This window comes from Cherax quadricarinatus, chromosome 64 (genome assembly GCF_038502225.1).
Source record: "Cherax quadricarinatus isolate ZL_2023a chromosome 64, ASM3850222v1, whole genome shotgun sequence".
In the NCBI taxonomy this organism is placed as follows: domain Eukaryota; kingdom Metazoa; phylum Arthropoda; class Malacostraca; order Decapoda; family Parastacidae; genus Cherax; species Cherax quadricarinatus.
In genome coordinates, this window is record NC_091355.1 from 4,444,033 (window position 1) to 4,462,617 (window position 18,585).

The window sequence follows — 18,585 nt, forward strand, 5'->3', positions numbered from 1 at the left end:
TGAGCAACTGGTCTGGCCGCCATACATCTGCTTTACGTAGGGCTTTAAAGAGCCTGTTGTTGTTGACTTAAATGGAGGCCCATACGGGTGTGTGGCTCTGCTGGTGTTTGGACAAGGAAGTTCACCTCACCTAATTGGATAATTATTATTATTATTGGATAATTATTATTATTTTCTTCATAATTCCTGTTTCACATAAAAGAAGGATATTTTTTTTCTCCTGAGCATTAATGATCCTTAACAACCACAACATCAACTCTGCCTCAGTATATCAAAATTTTGACTTTTTTTTTTATCATATATTACGTTAAGGAAGCTGTAAGTCAGCCACAAGTAACCAGAAGACATGTTTGCTGTCATCTATATCTAAAACTCTTCATCATGGCGCATAAATTTCGGTCATTGATATCAAATAAGGTAAAGAGTTCGCTGCTGAAACTGATTTTTGTCTCTAGAAACTACAGGGCTCTTGTTCCAGGGAACTGGATCTGTGCTCTAGTTCCCTGAATTGAGACTGAATGTCTTCCGTCCCCCCACCACAGGTACTGTGTAACCCCCTACGGGTTTAGCGCTCCCTCATAATCCAGAAAGTACAGTCTTGAGTCTGTCAATATAATAACCTTCAAGGAAGGCTCTCGATCCGGGGAATTGGAGCTACCAGCCACTTTGTCCCCTCGAGGGAGACTTCTTAATGCTGATGAGGGGCTCTTGATCCAAGGAGCAGCGCTGTGTGACCCTTACAGGTTTAATGCCTGGTTATGATAATAATAATAATAATAATAATAGAACCAAGGAACTGGACTCCTATGGGTTTAGTGCTTTCCCCTTGATTAAAATAAATATGCATAAAGAAAGCAAGTTTTTTAATCTGTTCTCCCCTCAAGGAAGGTTCCTTGATGTTGGTGAGGGGCTCTTGATTTAGGGAATTGGATATGTGCTCCAGTTCCCCGAATTAAGCCTGAATGCCTTCCACATCCCCCTCCCAAGGCGCTGTATAATCCTCCGGGTTTAGCGCTTCCCCCTTGATTATAATAATAATAATTTAATCTGTTCTATATAGCTGTAAACCGTGCTGTATGACCTTTATGGGTTTAGCGCATACTTATTTATTATATTGCTGTAACGTATATAAAAAATAAATTGTGGTAGATGGGAGAGACTAAACGATCTTCATTGCATATTTATTGTACAGTAAATCAACATTTTGGTGATAAATCTGTCACCATTATCAGCAAATTGTATTCTGCAATATAATATAATGTAAAGGAAATCAAGGACCCCAATGGAAATACATAAGTCACTTTGTCTGGCTTATTTTTGGTGTTATCCTGGGTAATCTACACATATGTTACTATGTATGATAATATGTAACTGTATTTATGTGTACCTGTACTTAAATAAACGTTCTTAGGATATTTTGGTGTTATCCTGGGTAATCTACACATATGTTACTATGTATGATAATATGTAACTGTATTTATGTGTACCTGTACTTAAATAAACGTACTTAGGATATAGTAGAAAATACAATGATGCATTAGTATAAGAAAAAATAAAGCATAAACAAGCCAGTAATAATGTAGAATTACCGATAAAATGGTAGGGTAAAGTACACAGAGGCAACTAATGTGACATTTTATTGTGGCAATATTTCGCTCTCCTGGAACTTTGACAAAGCTCATAATGTAATGTGATTACAGGTCGAGCATCACTATTCCGGTATCGCTGAGACATCATTTCCTGTACTATTTTCATGGTAAGTCACAGGAAACTGTGCCATACCTTTGAAAGCCCTCGGATGTAAACCTTTACCGATGATGCTAGCCGAAATTAGTGCCGGATTTGTGATTGTCAGCTCAGTGATGGCTGACCTATTTAAAATAAGTGTAGTCAAATTGCTTAAAATTTTGTTAATATGACTGCTTTCTTTAATTAAATTATGAATATAACTTTACTTGACAGATTATACAGGCCTTGAGTGGTTTTCCAATTGGAGGTAGAGGTCTGAAACCAGCGTTGCTTATTCCTTGTGTTCAGGTTTGTCGTTAATGTTCAGTTAAGCATCTTCTCTATAGTCATTCAACATTCGTCCTCATTTCAGTGAATAAATCTATTATCTATTGACTAAAATGTATATAAGTTTTTTACTTGCTAAAATATTTATTTTAGGATTAGATAAATGTATTTTAAATATTTTTACTCTTTCAAGTTGGATCCGAAGACTGGTCCAGAGCCTGAGTTTCAAGTATCCTTAAGGGCTCTTCAGAGACAAGGCCTTATAAGCACAAGTGGTTTAAGTGATCAGTGAGTATTGTAGGTGTTTTCTACATTAAAGGTAATATAAACTAAGGAACACTCAAAATTTTGAAAAATTTGTAGATCATTTAGGGCTTGGATCATATGCTAAGAGTCTTGCATACTTCCACAGAATTTCATTTTTCCACTTATTCTTATTCTATCCAAATGATGGATCCTTAGCAGTTCTGAAAAGTTTTGCCAACCATCTAATTTCTAGAGGATGTTTTGACATTTAATTTCATATGACTGGTGAAGTTTTGTCAACGTATATTATACATACATAGGTTTAAATACTGTGTATAACTCATGGAAGAGATGAGATTTGAACCCACATGGCTTGCAGTTAGCACACTTCTCTGTTAGTTTTATTACTGGGTTGTCATGGGATTGAATCCCACCCATTCTGTTAATTATTTACATGTTATTACAATTTTGTGAGTTATATATTGTACGTGTTCTATATACAGTACTATACACTTCTTATTTTTAGTGATGAAAGTGTTAATTCGTTTTTGGGTCACCCTGCCTCGGTGGGAAACTGTTGATGTGTTAAAAAACATATGTACTACAGTATTTTACCATTTTTTTTTTTTGGCAGGAAGGACTTGATCCGCTATGGGTCAGCATTAGTACAGAAATTTGACACAGATCCCACAATCCCAGGTGTCCACCTTGTTCAAGACAATAAAGATGTGAGATTAAACTTCAAAGGTAAACAGAAGTGTTACTCACTTGTACTTTACAAAGCTTTTGGATTTCACTACAGACTTGACACAGGAAGCAAGTGATTAGCTGCCTTCCTGTTGCTGTGAAGTAATCATTACTGTTGAGGCTATATTTTGAAGCTTTAAAATGTACTCACGAAATCGTGATATCAAACAAACCATACCATGGGCTTATGCGCTGGCCTGGAGTTTAAAGACTCACTCGCCACAAGTTCAGTCTCCTCCCGTGGTATAGTTTCTTGAAAATGTAGTTTTGTTTCCCATTTTATTTTTAACGATATTTTAAGGAACGTCTGATTCATGTCCTCTTTGATTAAGTAAGTTTCTCTTACCCTACTGATGTCCTTCCCTAACCACTGCCCTACCATGTACTACTGAATGCTTCTTATGGGTTTAGTTCTTTTTGTGAACATAATGACAATTTCTCCCTATCTTGCCCTTCAAGGAAGAGAGAGAGAGAGAGGGGGGGGGGAAGTGCCTTGATGGTGAAGGGCTCTTGATTCAAGGAACTGGAGATACTCTTCCCCTCCTTGAATCAAACCTGATTGCTTTTCATCCCCCAGGTGCTGTAATATGACCCCTATAGATTTAGTGCTTTCCCCATGAATATAGTACTGAACCTATAGTAATAATAGTAGTACAGTTCTAGTAGTAAATACTAATAATAATCCTGTCTTGTTGCTATTTTCACTACCAGTTTGTCTAGTTCATGGCCGTCTCCTTAGTCCTCACATCATAGGATGTGAGGACTAAGGAGATGGAAAATACAGTACTGTGCTATAAAACAGAGTAAAATAATTGACTGAGGAAGCATGTAAGGTCAGCTGTTTGCATACACACCGATTATTAATGTTTATAATTTTTTTGTTTGCATCCACTATTAACTTCTTTCATGATGACATGTCTTCATGAGTGAGGAATTAGTGTCTACAGGATCATTATGATGCATGGATGCCACCAAGTTGTCATTATTCATTATTATTGTCAACAGAAAAGGGGGAAACGAGTGAGATATGAGTTATTCTTCTCTCTATAAAAATGCTAAAACCATCTTGTATATACTGTACTCCAAATTACCAGCTGCCACACTATGCTATTCAATCTCTCCTCACTTAATGACAGAGTTCCATTCCTAAGACCACATCATTAAATGAATTCGCCGCTAAGTGAGGAGCATACAGTGGACCCCCGGTTAACGAACTTTTTTCATTCCAGTAGTATGTTCAGGTGCCAGTACTGACCGAATTTTTTCCCATAAGGAATATTGTGAAGTAGATTAGTCCATTTCAGACCCCCAAACATACACGTACAAACGCACTTACATAAATACACTTACATAATTGGTCGCATTTGGAGGTGATCGTTAAGCGGGGGTCCACTGTACTATAATAGTAGTGAGTTTGTGTCAGCCATCTTTGGTATTGTTTTAATGTCACTTTTGCACCATTTATAACATTTCTGGTATATTTTTCAATGTTTCTGCAGTATTGTAATGTATATTAAAATAAACAGAATAGAGGAAATCAGCTCTAATATGCATTATTTAGGTACAAATACTGGTCAGAGAGCCCGTCGTAAGTCCAAGGCATCAGTAAATGAGTATGTTGCTAAATGAGGAGAGGCTGTATTACAAAAAACTCTGTAAAAGAATGGTAGCATTCTCAGTACAGCATTCATGCTGTAGTCTTGAAAAATTCGCAAATATAGTATGTCAGCTTCTTGAGAAAATAGCAAAGACTCCTTGAAAAGATATCAAATAGCGTATGCAGCTTTCTCCATTAGATAATTTACATGGTTTGCAGAAACTTTGAGAATTGGTCAGCTGGTGTGGGTTGTATCCTGGGGGACAGGACTAAAGAAACTCAATGGGAATAAGACAGACAGTAACACTGACTTTCTTGGGTTAGCCTAGGTGACTAACCCTCTTGGTTAAAAGTCCAAACAAATTTTAACCTTAAGGTTAAAATTGGTGTATGTGCTGGATTCTATAAAAATGAACCATTATAGTGATCCTTTAATGTTCAGGTTACTCAGGTCATATTTTTCTACATGTATTAAGTTTTCTATTTCTTATTCTCAGTAAACTACAGCCAGCTAGCATCAGAAGTGGTGAGGATAACCACACACAAACCTGCCTCCTTTTGGCAATGCAGTGCATTAGTGACACTCTTGCCACATCAAAATGTGGTTGTAGAGTACAGGTTAGTTTAGCTTTTTATATAATGACATTGAATAAAAACAACAAAAAGAAAAAAAGATATATTGGGTTACATGGCTGATGAATGTCACAAATAAATTACAGTAGAGACTAACATATAATTTAATTCACATGAATTCTGGAGATTTGTCCTGGTTGAGTTAAAAAGCACAGTTTGTCATGAAAATTATGAAAAAATATCTTTACGACTTTACAACCTTATCATTCTAGTTATATTAGGAGAATATACAATTTGCATCTTGATTATGGCTTATTTTTCCTGTCTTAAAATCTGTTTTATGGCTATAAAGCTGATTTTCTTTGGCTCTCGTGTATAAACTCATTATGACGTAGCATTAATATTTCCTGTAATAAAAGTCCGCTCAGATTCAGATGCATCTTCTTGTTTCAGCTCACCCAATATTGCCAAGCCGTTTCATGTTGGCCACCTTCGATCTACCATTATTGGAAACTTCATTGCTAACCTTCACGTCGCTCTTGGCCACAATGTCACTCGCATCAACTACCTGGGTGACTGGGGTACGCAGTTTGGGATCCTGAAATATGGGTAAGGTTGATGGAATTTTGATTTACAGTACATAGTATTGGCACACCTCTGGCAAGGCAGTGATGGAGCAAGTAATTATGAAAGTGTTTCTTCTTTTTCAGGTCATCCTGCCTTGGAGGGAAATGGCTGATATGTTAAAAGCATATAACATACATAATGTTATTTCTTCCTTTGTTTTAGTGTACTGTAATATATAAGAATGCTTTACCAAAGGAATCCATGTTTCATTCACAATTATTATTATAATCATAACTAAATGGCTGTTTGGAGTGACATCTAAACTATCATATCTGGGTGCCTCTGCAAAGAAAGTGTGAATGATGGTGAAAGTGTTGAATAATGGTGAAAGTGTTTATTTCTCTTTTGGGTCACCCTGCCTTGGTGGGAGATGGCCTAAGTGCTAAACCCATAATGGTCAAACAGTGCTGCACCATTCACAGTTAACCCACAATTTGGAAAAAGAACCTTAGATACAAATACAAATAATTTATTTCTTTTCTACAGTATACAGGTAATGTAGTTTACCTGTAATACAGTATTGTTAGGCACTAAAAAAAGCCACTAACATGTGGAAACTTTTCAATTTGTCCTGAGTTATTATAAAGTCAAAAGTTGATAATGGTTTAGGCTGGACTGAAATGTCATCTAAAGTAAGATATTTGTGAATTATTCCATACCATTTATTTGAGAATGGAGTAATGCTGGTGGAGAGGTAGAGAGATGATCATTTTCTATGTGCAGTTGTGTTTTCAGTACTCATAAACTGATTTGTACAGTATATCACTTTTTTTTTTTGTTCCCTAATTTAAATTTTGTTAATTTATTGTACGATAAGCATACTGTTATTAGGAGGGGAGGGTTGCTATTTATCTTATTTAACTGTCTTAACTAGTGAATTAAGCGCTGGACAGTTATTCTTTGCTTTACATGAATACATTTTATGTGATGCTCTATGTTTACCTGGAGTTTACCTGGAGAGAGTTCCGGGGGTCAACGCCCCTGCGGCCCGATCTGTGCAGTTTACAAAGTACAGTGGACCCCCGCTTAACGATCACCTCCCAATGCGACCAATTATGTAAGTGTATTTATGTAAGTGCGTTTGTACGTGTATGTTTGGGGGTCTGAAATGGACTAATCTACTTCGCAATTTTTCTTATGGGAACAAATTCGGTCAGTACTGGCACCTGAACATACTTCTAGAATGAAAAAATATTGTTAACCAGGGGTCCACTGTAGTATAATGAAAATTAATTTTTAACATTTCAGTCATCTCCCACCCAGGGAGAGTGACCCAAAAAATGAAACACATTCCCCTCTCATTAGTCAGTAGCAGTTGTGCCAGAAGTGTGGGGATATCACAGATTAAATGACTCCAAACTGCAACTTTCATACCCCTCCTTTAGGGACTGTATTGACCACCTCCAGGACTCAAGTCCTACTAACCAGTTTTCTTGAATCCCTTGCTTACTTTTTCCCATAACCTTGGGAACCTAACACTCAAAACCTCCTTTGTTTGATAGGTATGATGCAAGGAACATGACTGAGAAGGATTTAGAAGATGATGCTATCAAAAAACTCTATGAAGTGTACGTCTGGGCAAACCAGAAAGCAGAATTGGATCCCAGTGTAAGCAGTAAAGCTCGGGAAATATTTAACGAGATGGAACAGGGAAACATCAGTGAACTAAAAGCTTGGGAGGTATTTAGAAATGTGTCCATTAAGGATCTGAAAAGAATGTATGCTCGTCTGAATGTAAACTTTGATGAATTTCATGGAGAAAGTATGTATAATGCTCAGAAATGTCAAGAGGTGTTAAATTTAATGGAAGAGAAAGGTCTGTTAGAAGCATTAGATGATGGAAGGAAAGTGTATGAAGTAAATCCAAAACGAAGAGTGACTGTAGTTAAAAGTGATGGATCAAGTATATACCTCTCCAGAGACATTGCTGGTGCCATAGACAGGCAAGAAAAATATAAGTTTACAAAAATGTATTATGTAGTTGATAATTCACAAACAGATCATTTTGTTGCCTTATTCAGTATTTTGAGAAAGTTAGGCTTTGAATGGGCTGACAGCATGATGCATGTCAAATTTGGACGGATTCAAGGAATGAGTACACGCAAAGGCACGGCTATCTTCCTGCAGGACATCCTTGATGAAGCACAAGAAATCATGCTGCAGAAGCAACAGGAGACACATAGTAAGTAGTGTTGACACAAATAAGTATTTAATTATTGATCAGACAAGATTAATTTGAGATCACTTGATGTAAGCACAAGTATGGTTCAGGTTATGTAAGGTGAGACATTTGATATATTTTAATTTTAACTGATATCGTTGAGCCTTTAGAAAGATAGCTAGCAAATGATTTATGCTGTATGTGTTAACATGTTATCTTATTTAGGTCACCCTGCCTTGGTGGAGTATAATTTTAAAGTTCTAATCTTTACACGTTGTTTATGTGAATTCTTTTTAAGACCTTTGTAGAGTGACTCAAACAAGAACTCACAGGTACAGGTTTCTTAGCTGTCTCTTAAATAAATAAATTTCTTTTTCAAGACAAATGTATGTATCTATCTTTAAGAAGGTTCTTAATGAATATGAATTTACACAAATATTATTTAAGGTTAGGCTCAACTCTGCATATTTTGCTATCAGTAATTAAAATTGCACTTTAAATATTGTTTATAAGGTCTACATCCCATGTATTGTACTTTATAAATTAAATAATATACTTACAGTATAATGGTTATATAGGATGAAAGATGCACATAACATCATAAACATTTATTATGATAAATTAGACACATGTGCAACTCTTGGGTATCTTTATTGAGGAAACGTTTTGCCACACAGTGGCTTCATCAGTCCATACAAAGGAGAATCTTGAAGAATGGGAGGAGAATGAGGTAATCAGTCCCTCAACCTTGAGTCGATGTGGTCAGTCCATCAATCTTGAATAGAATATGGCATACGTGCAGAGAAGGAGCTTATAAACCGTTTGTAGGAGAGGTGCAGCAGTCATAGGTGGTGTCACATTTGTTCAATGCGGAAGTAGGTCGTGCCCAAGAATTAGGCAAGCGAAGAATTCTCCTCCTGTTCTTCAAGATTCTCCTTTGTATGGACTGATGAAGCCACTGTGTGGCGAAACGTTTCCTCAATAAAGATACCCAAGAGTTGCACATGTGTCTAATTTATCAACATGCCGGTTCTCTGAACCATTCATCTACAAACATTTATTATAACAATGTTTTGCTTGATAAAGTTCCCTTCAAGTGAAACTTTATTAAAATAAAGGCTTATGCTGTTGTGTATATCTTTTTCATTTATTGTCTGCTAACATCCTCTTCTATCTACCAGTGGTTAAGTAAGTTTATTTAGGCACAGGTACACATGAGTACAGTTATCATATAGTGTAAATTACCTTAGAGAGCCCCAAAAATGTCAGAGTGACTTATTTCCATTAGAAGTCCTTGGTTATAAACAGTACTTCAATTTTTAGCTACGAGAGATGATGTGAGACTCAGTGGAGCAGAAACAGCAGACAGAGTAGCAACATCGTGTATATTAATTGCGGATTTGAAGCAGCGGCGCCAGAGAGATTATGTGTTCTCTTGGGACAAAGCACTGCAGGTAAGATTGGCCTTTTTTGTTATTAACAAACCTGAAGATGGTAGCTCCTGTCTAAGTCCTGATAGAGAGTCTATTCTAGTTTACCCTGTCTAGTATTTGAAATGTCTTGATCATATTCCTTCTTCTTTCCTTCCTCCTGTGACAGTGTCTTGCTCTCTTTGTCTTCATAGGTTATTTCTTTAACTCTGGGATCAGTACCTATGTACTCCTTTGTGCTTTTGCAAGTACACAGGGCTCAGTATTAGTGCTGTGTAGTAGAATGTTTTGAACATGTGTCTATAATTCTCAATGCCACTCAAATGCTTGCCAGTATAGCCTGTGTCGCTTAAGTTATGCTGCTTATTGTTTTATGCACTCTAGGAAACAGTTATGAAGTACAGTAATGAATATACTGACCCTTTTTTTGGACTGTTTCTGAGAGTTCTTTCATTCCCAGATAGTACTCTGTTGATCCTTTCTTGAATGAATTTTTTCTGACTTGTTTCCTGGTGACAGCAGTGTATTTTGCCCTTTCATTATCTTTGTATTATTTATTTACATTTCCTTAAATTTAGGTGTCTGGTTTCTTTTTATTATTTGTGTCAATATGGACTGTGTTTTTGTATTCTACATAGAAACAGTTAATTTACTACCATGGAATATTTTCAGTAAACTTGTATCCCATCTGTACTGTTTTATTTTTTGTGAAAAATCATGTGTTGATTGCCTTTCCTAAATTTTTATTTATTATCACACTGGCCGATTCCCACCAAGGCAGGGTGGCCCGAAAAAGAAAAACTTTCACCATCATTCACTCCATCACTGTCTTGCCAGAAGGGTGCTTTACACTACAGTTTTTAAACTGCAACATTAACACCCCTCCTTCAGAGTGCAGGCACTGTACTTCCCATCTCCAGGACTCAAGTCCGGCCTGCCGGTTTCCCTGAACCCCTTCATAAATGTTACTTTGCTCACACTCCAACAGCACGTCAAGTATTAAAAACCATTTGTCTCCATTCACTCCTATCAAACACGCTCACGCATGCCTGCTGGAAGTCCAAGCCCCTCGCACACAAAACCTCCTTTACCCCCTCCCTCCAACCTTTCCTAGGCCGACCCCTACCCCGCCTTCCTTCCACTACAGACTGATACACTCTTGAAGTTATTCTGTTTCGCTCCATTCTCTCCACATGTCCGAACCACCTCAACAACCCTTCCTCAGCCCTCTGGACAACAGTTTTGGTAATCTCGCACCTCCTCCTAACTTCCAAACTACGAATTCTCTGCATTATATTCACACCACACATTGCTCTCAGACATGACATCTCCACTGCCTCCAGCCTTCTCGCTGCAACATTCATCACCCATGCTTCACACCCATATAAGAGCATTGGTAAAACTATACTCTCATACATTCCCCTCTTTGCCTCCAAGGACAAAGTTCTTTGTCTCCACAGACTCCTAAGTGCACCACTCACCCTTTTCCCCTCATCAATTCTATGATTCACCTCATCTTTCATAGACCCATCCGCTGACACGTCCACTCCCAAATATCTGAATACATTCACCTCCTCCATACTCTCTCCCTCCAATCTGATATCCAATCTTTCATCACCTAATCTTTTTGTTATTCTCATAACCTTACTCTTTCCTGTATTCACTTTCAATTTTCTTCTTTTGCACACCCTACCAAATTCATCCACCAATCTCTGCAACTTCTCTTCAGAATCTCCCAAGAGCACAGTGTCATCAGCAAAGAGCAACTGTGACAACTCCCACTTTATGTGTGATTCTTTATCTTTTAACTCCATGCCTCTTGCCAAGACCCTCGCATTTACTTCTCTTACAACCCCATCTATAAATATATTAAACAACCACGGTGACATCACACATCCTTGTCTAAGGCCTACTTTTACTGGGAAATAATTTCCCTCTAAATAATTTCCACTCTAACTTGAGCCTCACTATCCTCGTAAAAACTCTTCACTGCTTTCAGTAACCTACCTCCTACACCATACACCTACAACATCTGCCACATTGCCCCCCTATCCACCCTGTCATATGCCTTTTCCAAATCCATAAATGCCACAAAGACCTCTTTAGCCTTATCTAAATACTGTTCACTTATATGTTTCACTGTAAACACCTGGTCCACACACCCCCTACCTTTCCTAAAGCCTCCTTGTTCATCTGCTATCCTATTCTCCATCTTACTCTTAATTCTTTCAATAATAACTCTACCATACACTTTGCCAGGTATACTCAACAGACTTATCCCCCTATAATTTTTGCACTCTCTTTTATCCCCTTTGCCTTTATACAAAGGAACTATGCATGCTCTCTGCCAATCCCTAGGTACCTTACCCTCTTCCATACATTTATTAAATAATTGCACCAACCACTCCAAAACTATATCCCCACCTGCTTTTAACATTTCTATCTTTATCCCATCAATCCCGGCTGCCTTACCCCCTTTCATTTTACCTACTGCCTCACGAACTTCCCCCACACTCACAACTGGCTCTTCCTCACTCCTACAAGATGTTGTTCCTCCTTGCCCTATACACGAAATCACAGCTTCCCTATCTTCATCAACATTTAACAATTCCTCAAAATATTCCCTCCATCTTTCCAATACCTCTAACTCTCCATTTAATAACTCTCCTCTCCTATTTTTAACTGACAAATCCATTTGTTCTCTAGGCTTTCTTAACTTGTTAATCTCACTCCAAAACTTTTTCTTATTTTCAACAAAATTTGTTGATAACATCTCACCCACTCTCTCATTTGCTCTCTTTTTACATTGCTTCACCACTCTCTTAACCTCTCTCTTTTTCTCCATATACTCTTCCCTCCTTGCATCACTTCTACTTTGTAAAAACTTCTCATATGCTAACTTTTTCTCCCTTACTACTCTCTTCACATCATCATTCCACCAATCGCTCCTCTTCCCTCCTGCACCCACTTTCCTGTAACCACAAACTTCTGCTGAACACTCTAACACTACATTTTTAAACCTACCCCATACCTCTTCGACCCCATTGCATATGCTCTCATTAGCCCATCTATCCTCCAATAGCTGTTTATATCTTACCCTAACTGCCTCCTCTTTTAGTTTATAAACCTTCACCTCTCTCTTCCCTGATGCTTCTATTCTCCTTGTATCCCATCTACCTTTTACTCTCAGTGTAGCTACAACTAGAAAGTGATCTGATATATCTGTGGCCCCTCTATAAACATGTACATCCTGAAGTCTACTCAACAGTCTTTTATCTACCAATACATAATCCAACAAACTACTGTCATTTTGCCCTACATCATATCTTGTATACATTTATCTTCTTTTTCTTAAAATATGTATTACCTATAACTAAACCCCTTTCTATACAAAGTTCAATCAAAGGGCTCCCATTATCATTTACACCTGGCACCCCAAACTTACCTATCACACCCTCTCTAAAAGTTTCTCCTACTTTAGCATTCAGGTCCCCTACCACAATTACTCTCTCACTTGGTTCAAAGGCTCCTATACATTCACTTAACATCTCCCAAAATCTCTCTCTCTCCTCTACATTCCTCTCTTCTCCAGGTGCATACACGCTTATTATGACCCACTTCTCGCATCCAACCTTTACTTTAATCCACATAATTCTTGAATTTACACATTCATATTCTCTTTTCTCCTTCCATAACTGATCATTCAACATTACTGCTACCCCTTCCTTTGCTCTAACTCTCTCAGATACTCCAGATTTAATCCCATTTATTTCCCCCCACCGAAACTCCCCTACCCCCTTCAGCTTTGTTTCGCTTAGGGCCAGGACATCCAACTTCTTTTCATTCATAACATCAGCAATCATCTGTTTCTTGTCATCCGCACTACATCCACGCACATTTAAGCATCCCAGTTTTATAAAGTTTTTTTTCTTCTCTTTTTTAGTAAATGTCTACAGGAGAAGGGGTTACTAGCCCATTGCTCCCGGCATTTTAGTCGCCTCATACGACACACATGGCTTACGGAGGAAAGATTCTTTTCCACTTCCCCATGGACAATAGAAGAAATAAAGAGGAACAAGAGCTATTTAGAAAAAGGAGAAAAACCTAGATGTATGTATATACAGTGGACCCCTGCATAACGATCACCTCCAAATGCGACCAATTATGTAAGTGTATTTATGTAAGTGCATTTGTACGTGTATGTTTGGGGGTCTGAAATTGACTAATCTACTTCACAATATTCCTTATGGAAAAAAATTCGGTCAGTACTGGCACCTGAACATACTACTGGAATGAAAAAAGTTCGTTAACCGGGGGTCCACTGTATATATATATGCATGTGCGTGTCTGTGAAGTGTGACCAAAGTGTAAGTAGAAGTAGCAAGATATCCCTGTTATCTAGCGTGTTTATGAGACAGAAAAAGAAACCAGCAATCCTACCATCATGCAAAACAGTTACAGGTTTCTGTTTCACAGTCATCTGGCAGGACGGTAGTACTTCCCTGGGTGGTTGCTGTCTACCAACCTACTACCTAAATCTGTTGTTCAAAATAACTACAGCATGTGCCACTTACCTCATTCTTCATACTTTGAATGTTATATCTTCTCAGTTTGAATTGCTAGTTCACTATTTGTCCAATTAGAGATAATTTATGATAATATTTTAAATAATTAACAAGGTCTCAGTGGAACACAGTTGTTATCCCTTCTTAATTCATGAAGGATACTTTTGAATACATGTTGTGTAAGAAATTGTAGACAATTATATGTGAAATGTTTGTACCTCAGTTGCTAGCTTTCTGATTATGTCTTCCTTTTAATTCCACAATCTTGTTTCAGCAAGTATGTCTTGATTGCAGAGCCGAGGGGATACAGGGGTTAAACTGCAGTATGTTCACTGTCGTCTTGCAAGTCTGGAAAAAAACTGTGGCATAGAGTTCAACTCTCAGGCAAACACTAGTTTTCTTCGAGAAGAATCTGCACTTTCTCTCATACAGGATATTGCAAGGTCAGTGCAACATGCAGTCTTTTTTTATAGGATATTGCAAGGTTTTTACAGCTGCCATCTCACTCTTATACACAACATTGCAAGGTCAGTACAACCTGTAATCTAACTCATATAGCTACAGAAAGTAGTGAATAATAGTTGTTAGAGAAATTAAGAGTAAATACTGTCTTGTGAGGTTCAAGAGTAGAGTGCTGGAGTGATGTTAAGGAAATTTCAATACAGGTTAACTGCAAGGTTTAGTCCCCATTACTCTTTACATAATTTGATCATCACTTTGCAAACATGGAATGATGATGGGAGAAATAAGGTATAGTAGCAGAGGGAAGAAAGGGCAAGGAATTGGTACTCTCATAAGACTTATAAAAGGTAGAGATGTAACCAGTGAAGAATAACTTAAAATAATATGGCTGAAACACTTCACAATCCACAATGATAGTTCACTATGTACTGAGAGACTGTAGTTTCCTCTCTAAATTATGGACTAAATGGGACATGCATTTTTTTTGACATGTTGGCATCTCTCACCGAGGCAGGGTGACCTCCACCAAAAAAGAAGCACTTTATAAATAATAGACTGCTTGAAAATGCATCTCTCTTTTAGTCTTGATGCATTTGTCAATTGTCAACATGGAATGATAGAATTCATCAGTGTATGTTGTTGAAATGATTTAAGATGTATGGGTAAATTGGTAATGATGTAATGCTTTGTAAATTCATTGTATGTTGCCTTCCTGTATTTATAATCAAAATTGTCTCAGATTTTTTCTTTTACTTCAGGTTCGATGAAATTTTGGTTAACAGCTACCAGGAACTGGAGCCATGCATACTTGTCAACTATTTGTTTAAGCTTTGGTAAGATGATAGTTACTCAGACATTAGATGTAGTATTGATACATATGACATTTTTGTCATATCTACTAACACATCTCTGAACTTCTCAAGCTTTCTTATATAGTGTGTGTATTCCATACTCATACTTTATTTTTTTTAACATGCTGGCCATCTCCCATTGAGGCAGGGTGACCCATAAAAGAAAGAAACACTTTCACCATCATTCACATATAATCACCGTCTTTGCCAAGGCATGCATATACGACAGTTCAAGTGTCACTCCAAACAGCAAATATCCAAATTCCCCTTTAAAGTGCAGCCTTTATATGGTACTCTGATACTGGTCTTGCACATATGGTTTATATTAATCTACAACACTTCTGAATTACTAAATTTAAAAAGAAAAACTTTCCTTTTTTTCTTTATAAATCGCCCTGCCTCGGTGGGATATGGCCTGTTTGTTGGGAAAAAAAATTGCAACACTGAGCAAATCAAAGGAAGGAGTTCACATAAATCAGATAGGGGGACATCGAGATTACTACTGCCTTTTTGTTCCCATCAGGGAATGTTGAAACAATCCATACAGACTTAGCACTTTTTTTTTTTTTTTTGTGAATACAACAATAATAATAATATTACTATTTTACAAGAAGATATACGTGGAAGTGGAGCAGAATTTTTCCTCTGTGAGCCTATGCATGTCATAAGAGGCTACTAAAATGCCGGGAGCAAGGGGCTAGTAACCCCTTCTCCTGTATACATTACTAAATTTAAAAAATGAAATTTTCATTTTTCTTTTTGGGCCACCCTTCTTCGGTGGGATATGGCCGGTTTGTTGAAGGAAGATATGTATTAATGTTATAAAGTTATCTTTTTTTTTCACATGAAAAATCCTATGATCATTTCCAGCATTTCATGCAGTACCATTTGAGGAAGGTGCCTTGATGACAGTGAGAGGCCTCTTGATCCAAGGAATTGGACTTGTACTCCCCTTCCTGGATTGAAACTGAATGCATCCCACTCCCCAGGCAGTATATGACCCCTTCAGAATTAGAGCTCCCACCCCCAATTAAGATCAAATTAAAATTTGGCTCAGTATGACACCAATAAACTGCCAGTTGACTAATTTAACATACTAGTGGTGAATAAAATAGTGAGCACACAGTTTCTGCTCACAAATAACTCTTAAACTGGGAATTAATAGTATTGTTAAATTAAGCTTTTCAGTGCAGGGTAACTAGACATTTGGGATCTGTATTATTATTATCATTACCATCAAATCTAAGTCTTAAACCACAAGGATCATACAGAGCTGTTTGGGATCTGTATTTCTTATGACTATTAACTATACGTAATGACTGACCTTATTTAAACATATCATGAATTCTTAATTCTTTTTTTACAGTGGGAACATCAACATGTCCTTGAAACACATGCAAGTTAAAGGAGCTCCACTTGAAGTTGCTGAAGCCAGACTCTCACTGTTCATGGCAGCACGATATACACTCGCTGCTGGTATGAATATTCTGGGTGTCAAACCTCTTGACCAGATGTGAAGTTATTTCCTCATAATTAATATTTCCATTATATTTTACAGCTTTAATGATTGTACGATCTCCTACCTAAGTGTTTTCACGCTTCATATGGGTTAGAGGTAGGAGACCCAATACATGAAGTCTCACATTTGCAAACCCTTCCAGTTGACAAATCTGTGCTTACACTTGAGGCAATTTACTGCCAAGTCGCAGTATGAACATATGCAACCTAACCATCCTTTTTACTATACAGGTGCTTCTCAACTTATGATAGTTCGACTTGCGATATTTCAACTGTATGATGGTGCAAAAGCAATTACTAAGGAGATGAAACTTAAGATAATCATCCCGCATGAAGGCGGCAAGTCCGTAACTTGTTTACTTATTCAGTGACAGTTCATCAGAACAAAACCCCATCGTAAGTTAAGGAGCACCTGTAATTTTCTATGCGAATAGCTCGTCTGTAAATCAAAAAGCAATAAATGAAAAATTGTTTGCAAGTTTGAGCCACTAAACATGCCAGTACCGTCCTCTTAGTGATGTGTTGGTAGGAGAATTTAGTGTCTTAATACTGAGATAATTCACACAAGAAATAATACCCTCTTCATGATGAAAGGTATTAAGACTCTTCAATAACTGTTATATAATAGAAAAAATATGCGTAATAGTTTGAGGTTTAGAGGGAAGGTCTGAATGTTTTCATTAGTAGGAGCCTGAGCATCCAGCAAGCATGGGTGAGTGAGAGATAGTGGTTTTAGGGACATGACATGTTGTTGGAGTGTAAGTTAACAATTATGAAGGTGGGAAGTACAGTGCCTGTACTCTAAAGGAGGGGGTGGAGATATTACAGTTCTAAGGGTCATTTGAACTGTGATGTCTGTGCATGTCTGGCAAGATAGTTATTGAATGAATGATGGTGATTGTTATCCCTTGTAGGCCACCCCTACTTTGGTGGCAAACAGCCATGTAGTAAAAGCTAAATATAGTTTTAGGCTCTGAAAAGTATATCATTCATTAATTTAAACTATTTTAAAGCAAATTCTGAATTATCATTTGTCATGTTCCTTCAAGGAAAGAGGGTGTACCTTGATGCCCATGAAGGGCCCTTGATCCAAGGAAGTTGAGTTTATCCTCACTGTCCTCTGCTCAGACTTGATGTCCACACATTTCCTTGGTGCTGTATAAGCTATAGGTTCAGTCTTTTCCCATGAATATAATAATAATGTGCCATTATGTTTGACCTGGTTGGTTTTAACAGTACTTATAAAGAGGTCGAAGTTCTTTAAGCAATAAAACGAAACCTGTTAATACGAGTTTGTATTGTATCATGAGTGGGAGCAGTAAGATGTTAACAAAGAGAAAATGTCATTGCACATTCTTGAACTTTTCCAAGCATTTCAGGTCTTCAGTTTGGCATGTTAGTAGCATTAGCTTGGTGTAAGTTGTCATTCTTCCCAGTTATATTTGTCATTCTCTAATGAAGGTTGCTGCAGGGAAGGTTAGGGAGAGAGGAAGGGAAGGAGAAAGGAACAGGGATGCAGAGTAATGGATCAAAAATGTTCTTTAGTGTTGTACTTAAATTTTGTTTTTTTGTTTTTTTGTTTTTTTAACAAGTCGGCCGTCTACCACTGAGTCAGGATGACTCAAAAAGAAAGAAAATCCCCAAAAAGAAAATACTTTCATCATCATTCAACACTTTCACCTCAATCACACAATCGCTGTTTTTGCAGAGGTGCTCAGAACACAACAGTTTAGAAGTATATATGTATAAAAATACACAATATTTCCTTCCAAACTTCCAAAAAAACAAGAAA

General features: G+C 37.4%; 1 protein-coding gene across 4 annotated transcripts; it reads left to right on the plus strand.

Moving 5' to 3' along the window:
* The first annotated feature begins 240 nt into the window (after positions 1 to 240).
* On the plus strand, positions 241 to 18,079 carry ArgRS-m (arginyl-tRNA synthetase, mitochondrial). 4 transcript variants are annotated; one of them, XM_070098735.1, is made up of 12 exons: positions 244 to 417; positions 1,701 to 1,756; positions 1,963 to 2,037; positions 2,210 to 2,304; positions 2,897 to 3,009; positions 5,104 to 5,224; positions 5,633 to 5,788; positions 7,309 to 7,988; positions 9,291 to 9,421; positions 14,257 to 14,405; positions 15,183 to 15,257; positions 16,642 to 18,079. In XM_070098735.1, the coding sequence occupies exons 2-12, from the start codon at positions 1,754 to 1,756 to the stop codon at positions 16,790 to 16,792; spliced, it is 1,749 nt and encodes a 582-aa protein (XP_069954836.1). In that variant the 5' UTR covers positions 244 to 417; positions 1,701 to 1,753; the 3' UTR covers positions 16,793 to 18,079. The 4 variants fall into 4 exon arrangements, 3 of the variants coding, with proteins under 3 accessions (XP_053648769.2, XP_053648770.2, XP_069954836.1); XM_053792794.2 differs by lacking the exon at positions 1,701 to 1,756 and having other exon boundaries at positions 241 to 417; XR_008408685.2 differs by lacking the exons at positions 1,701 to 1,756; positions 16,642 to 18,079 and having other exon boundaries at positions 241 to 417; positions 14,237 to 14,405.
* Positions 18,080 to 18,585: the final 506 nt, after the last annotated feature.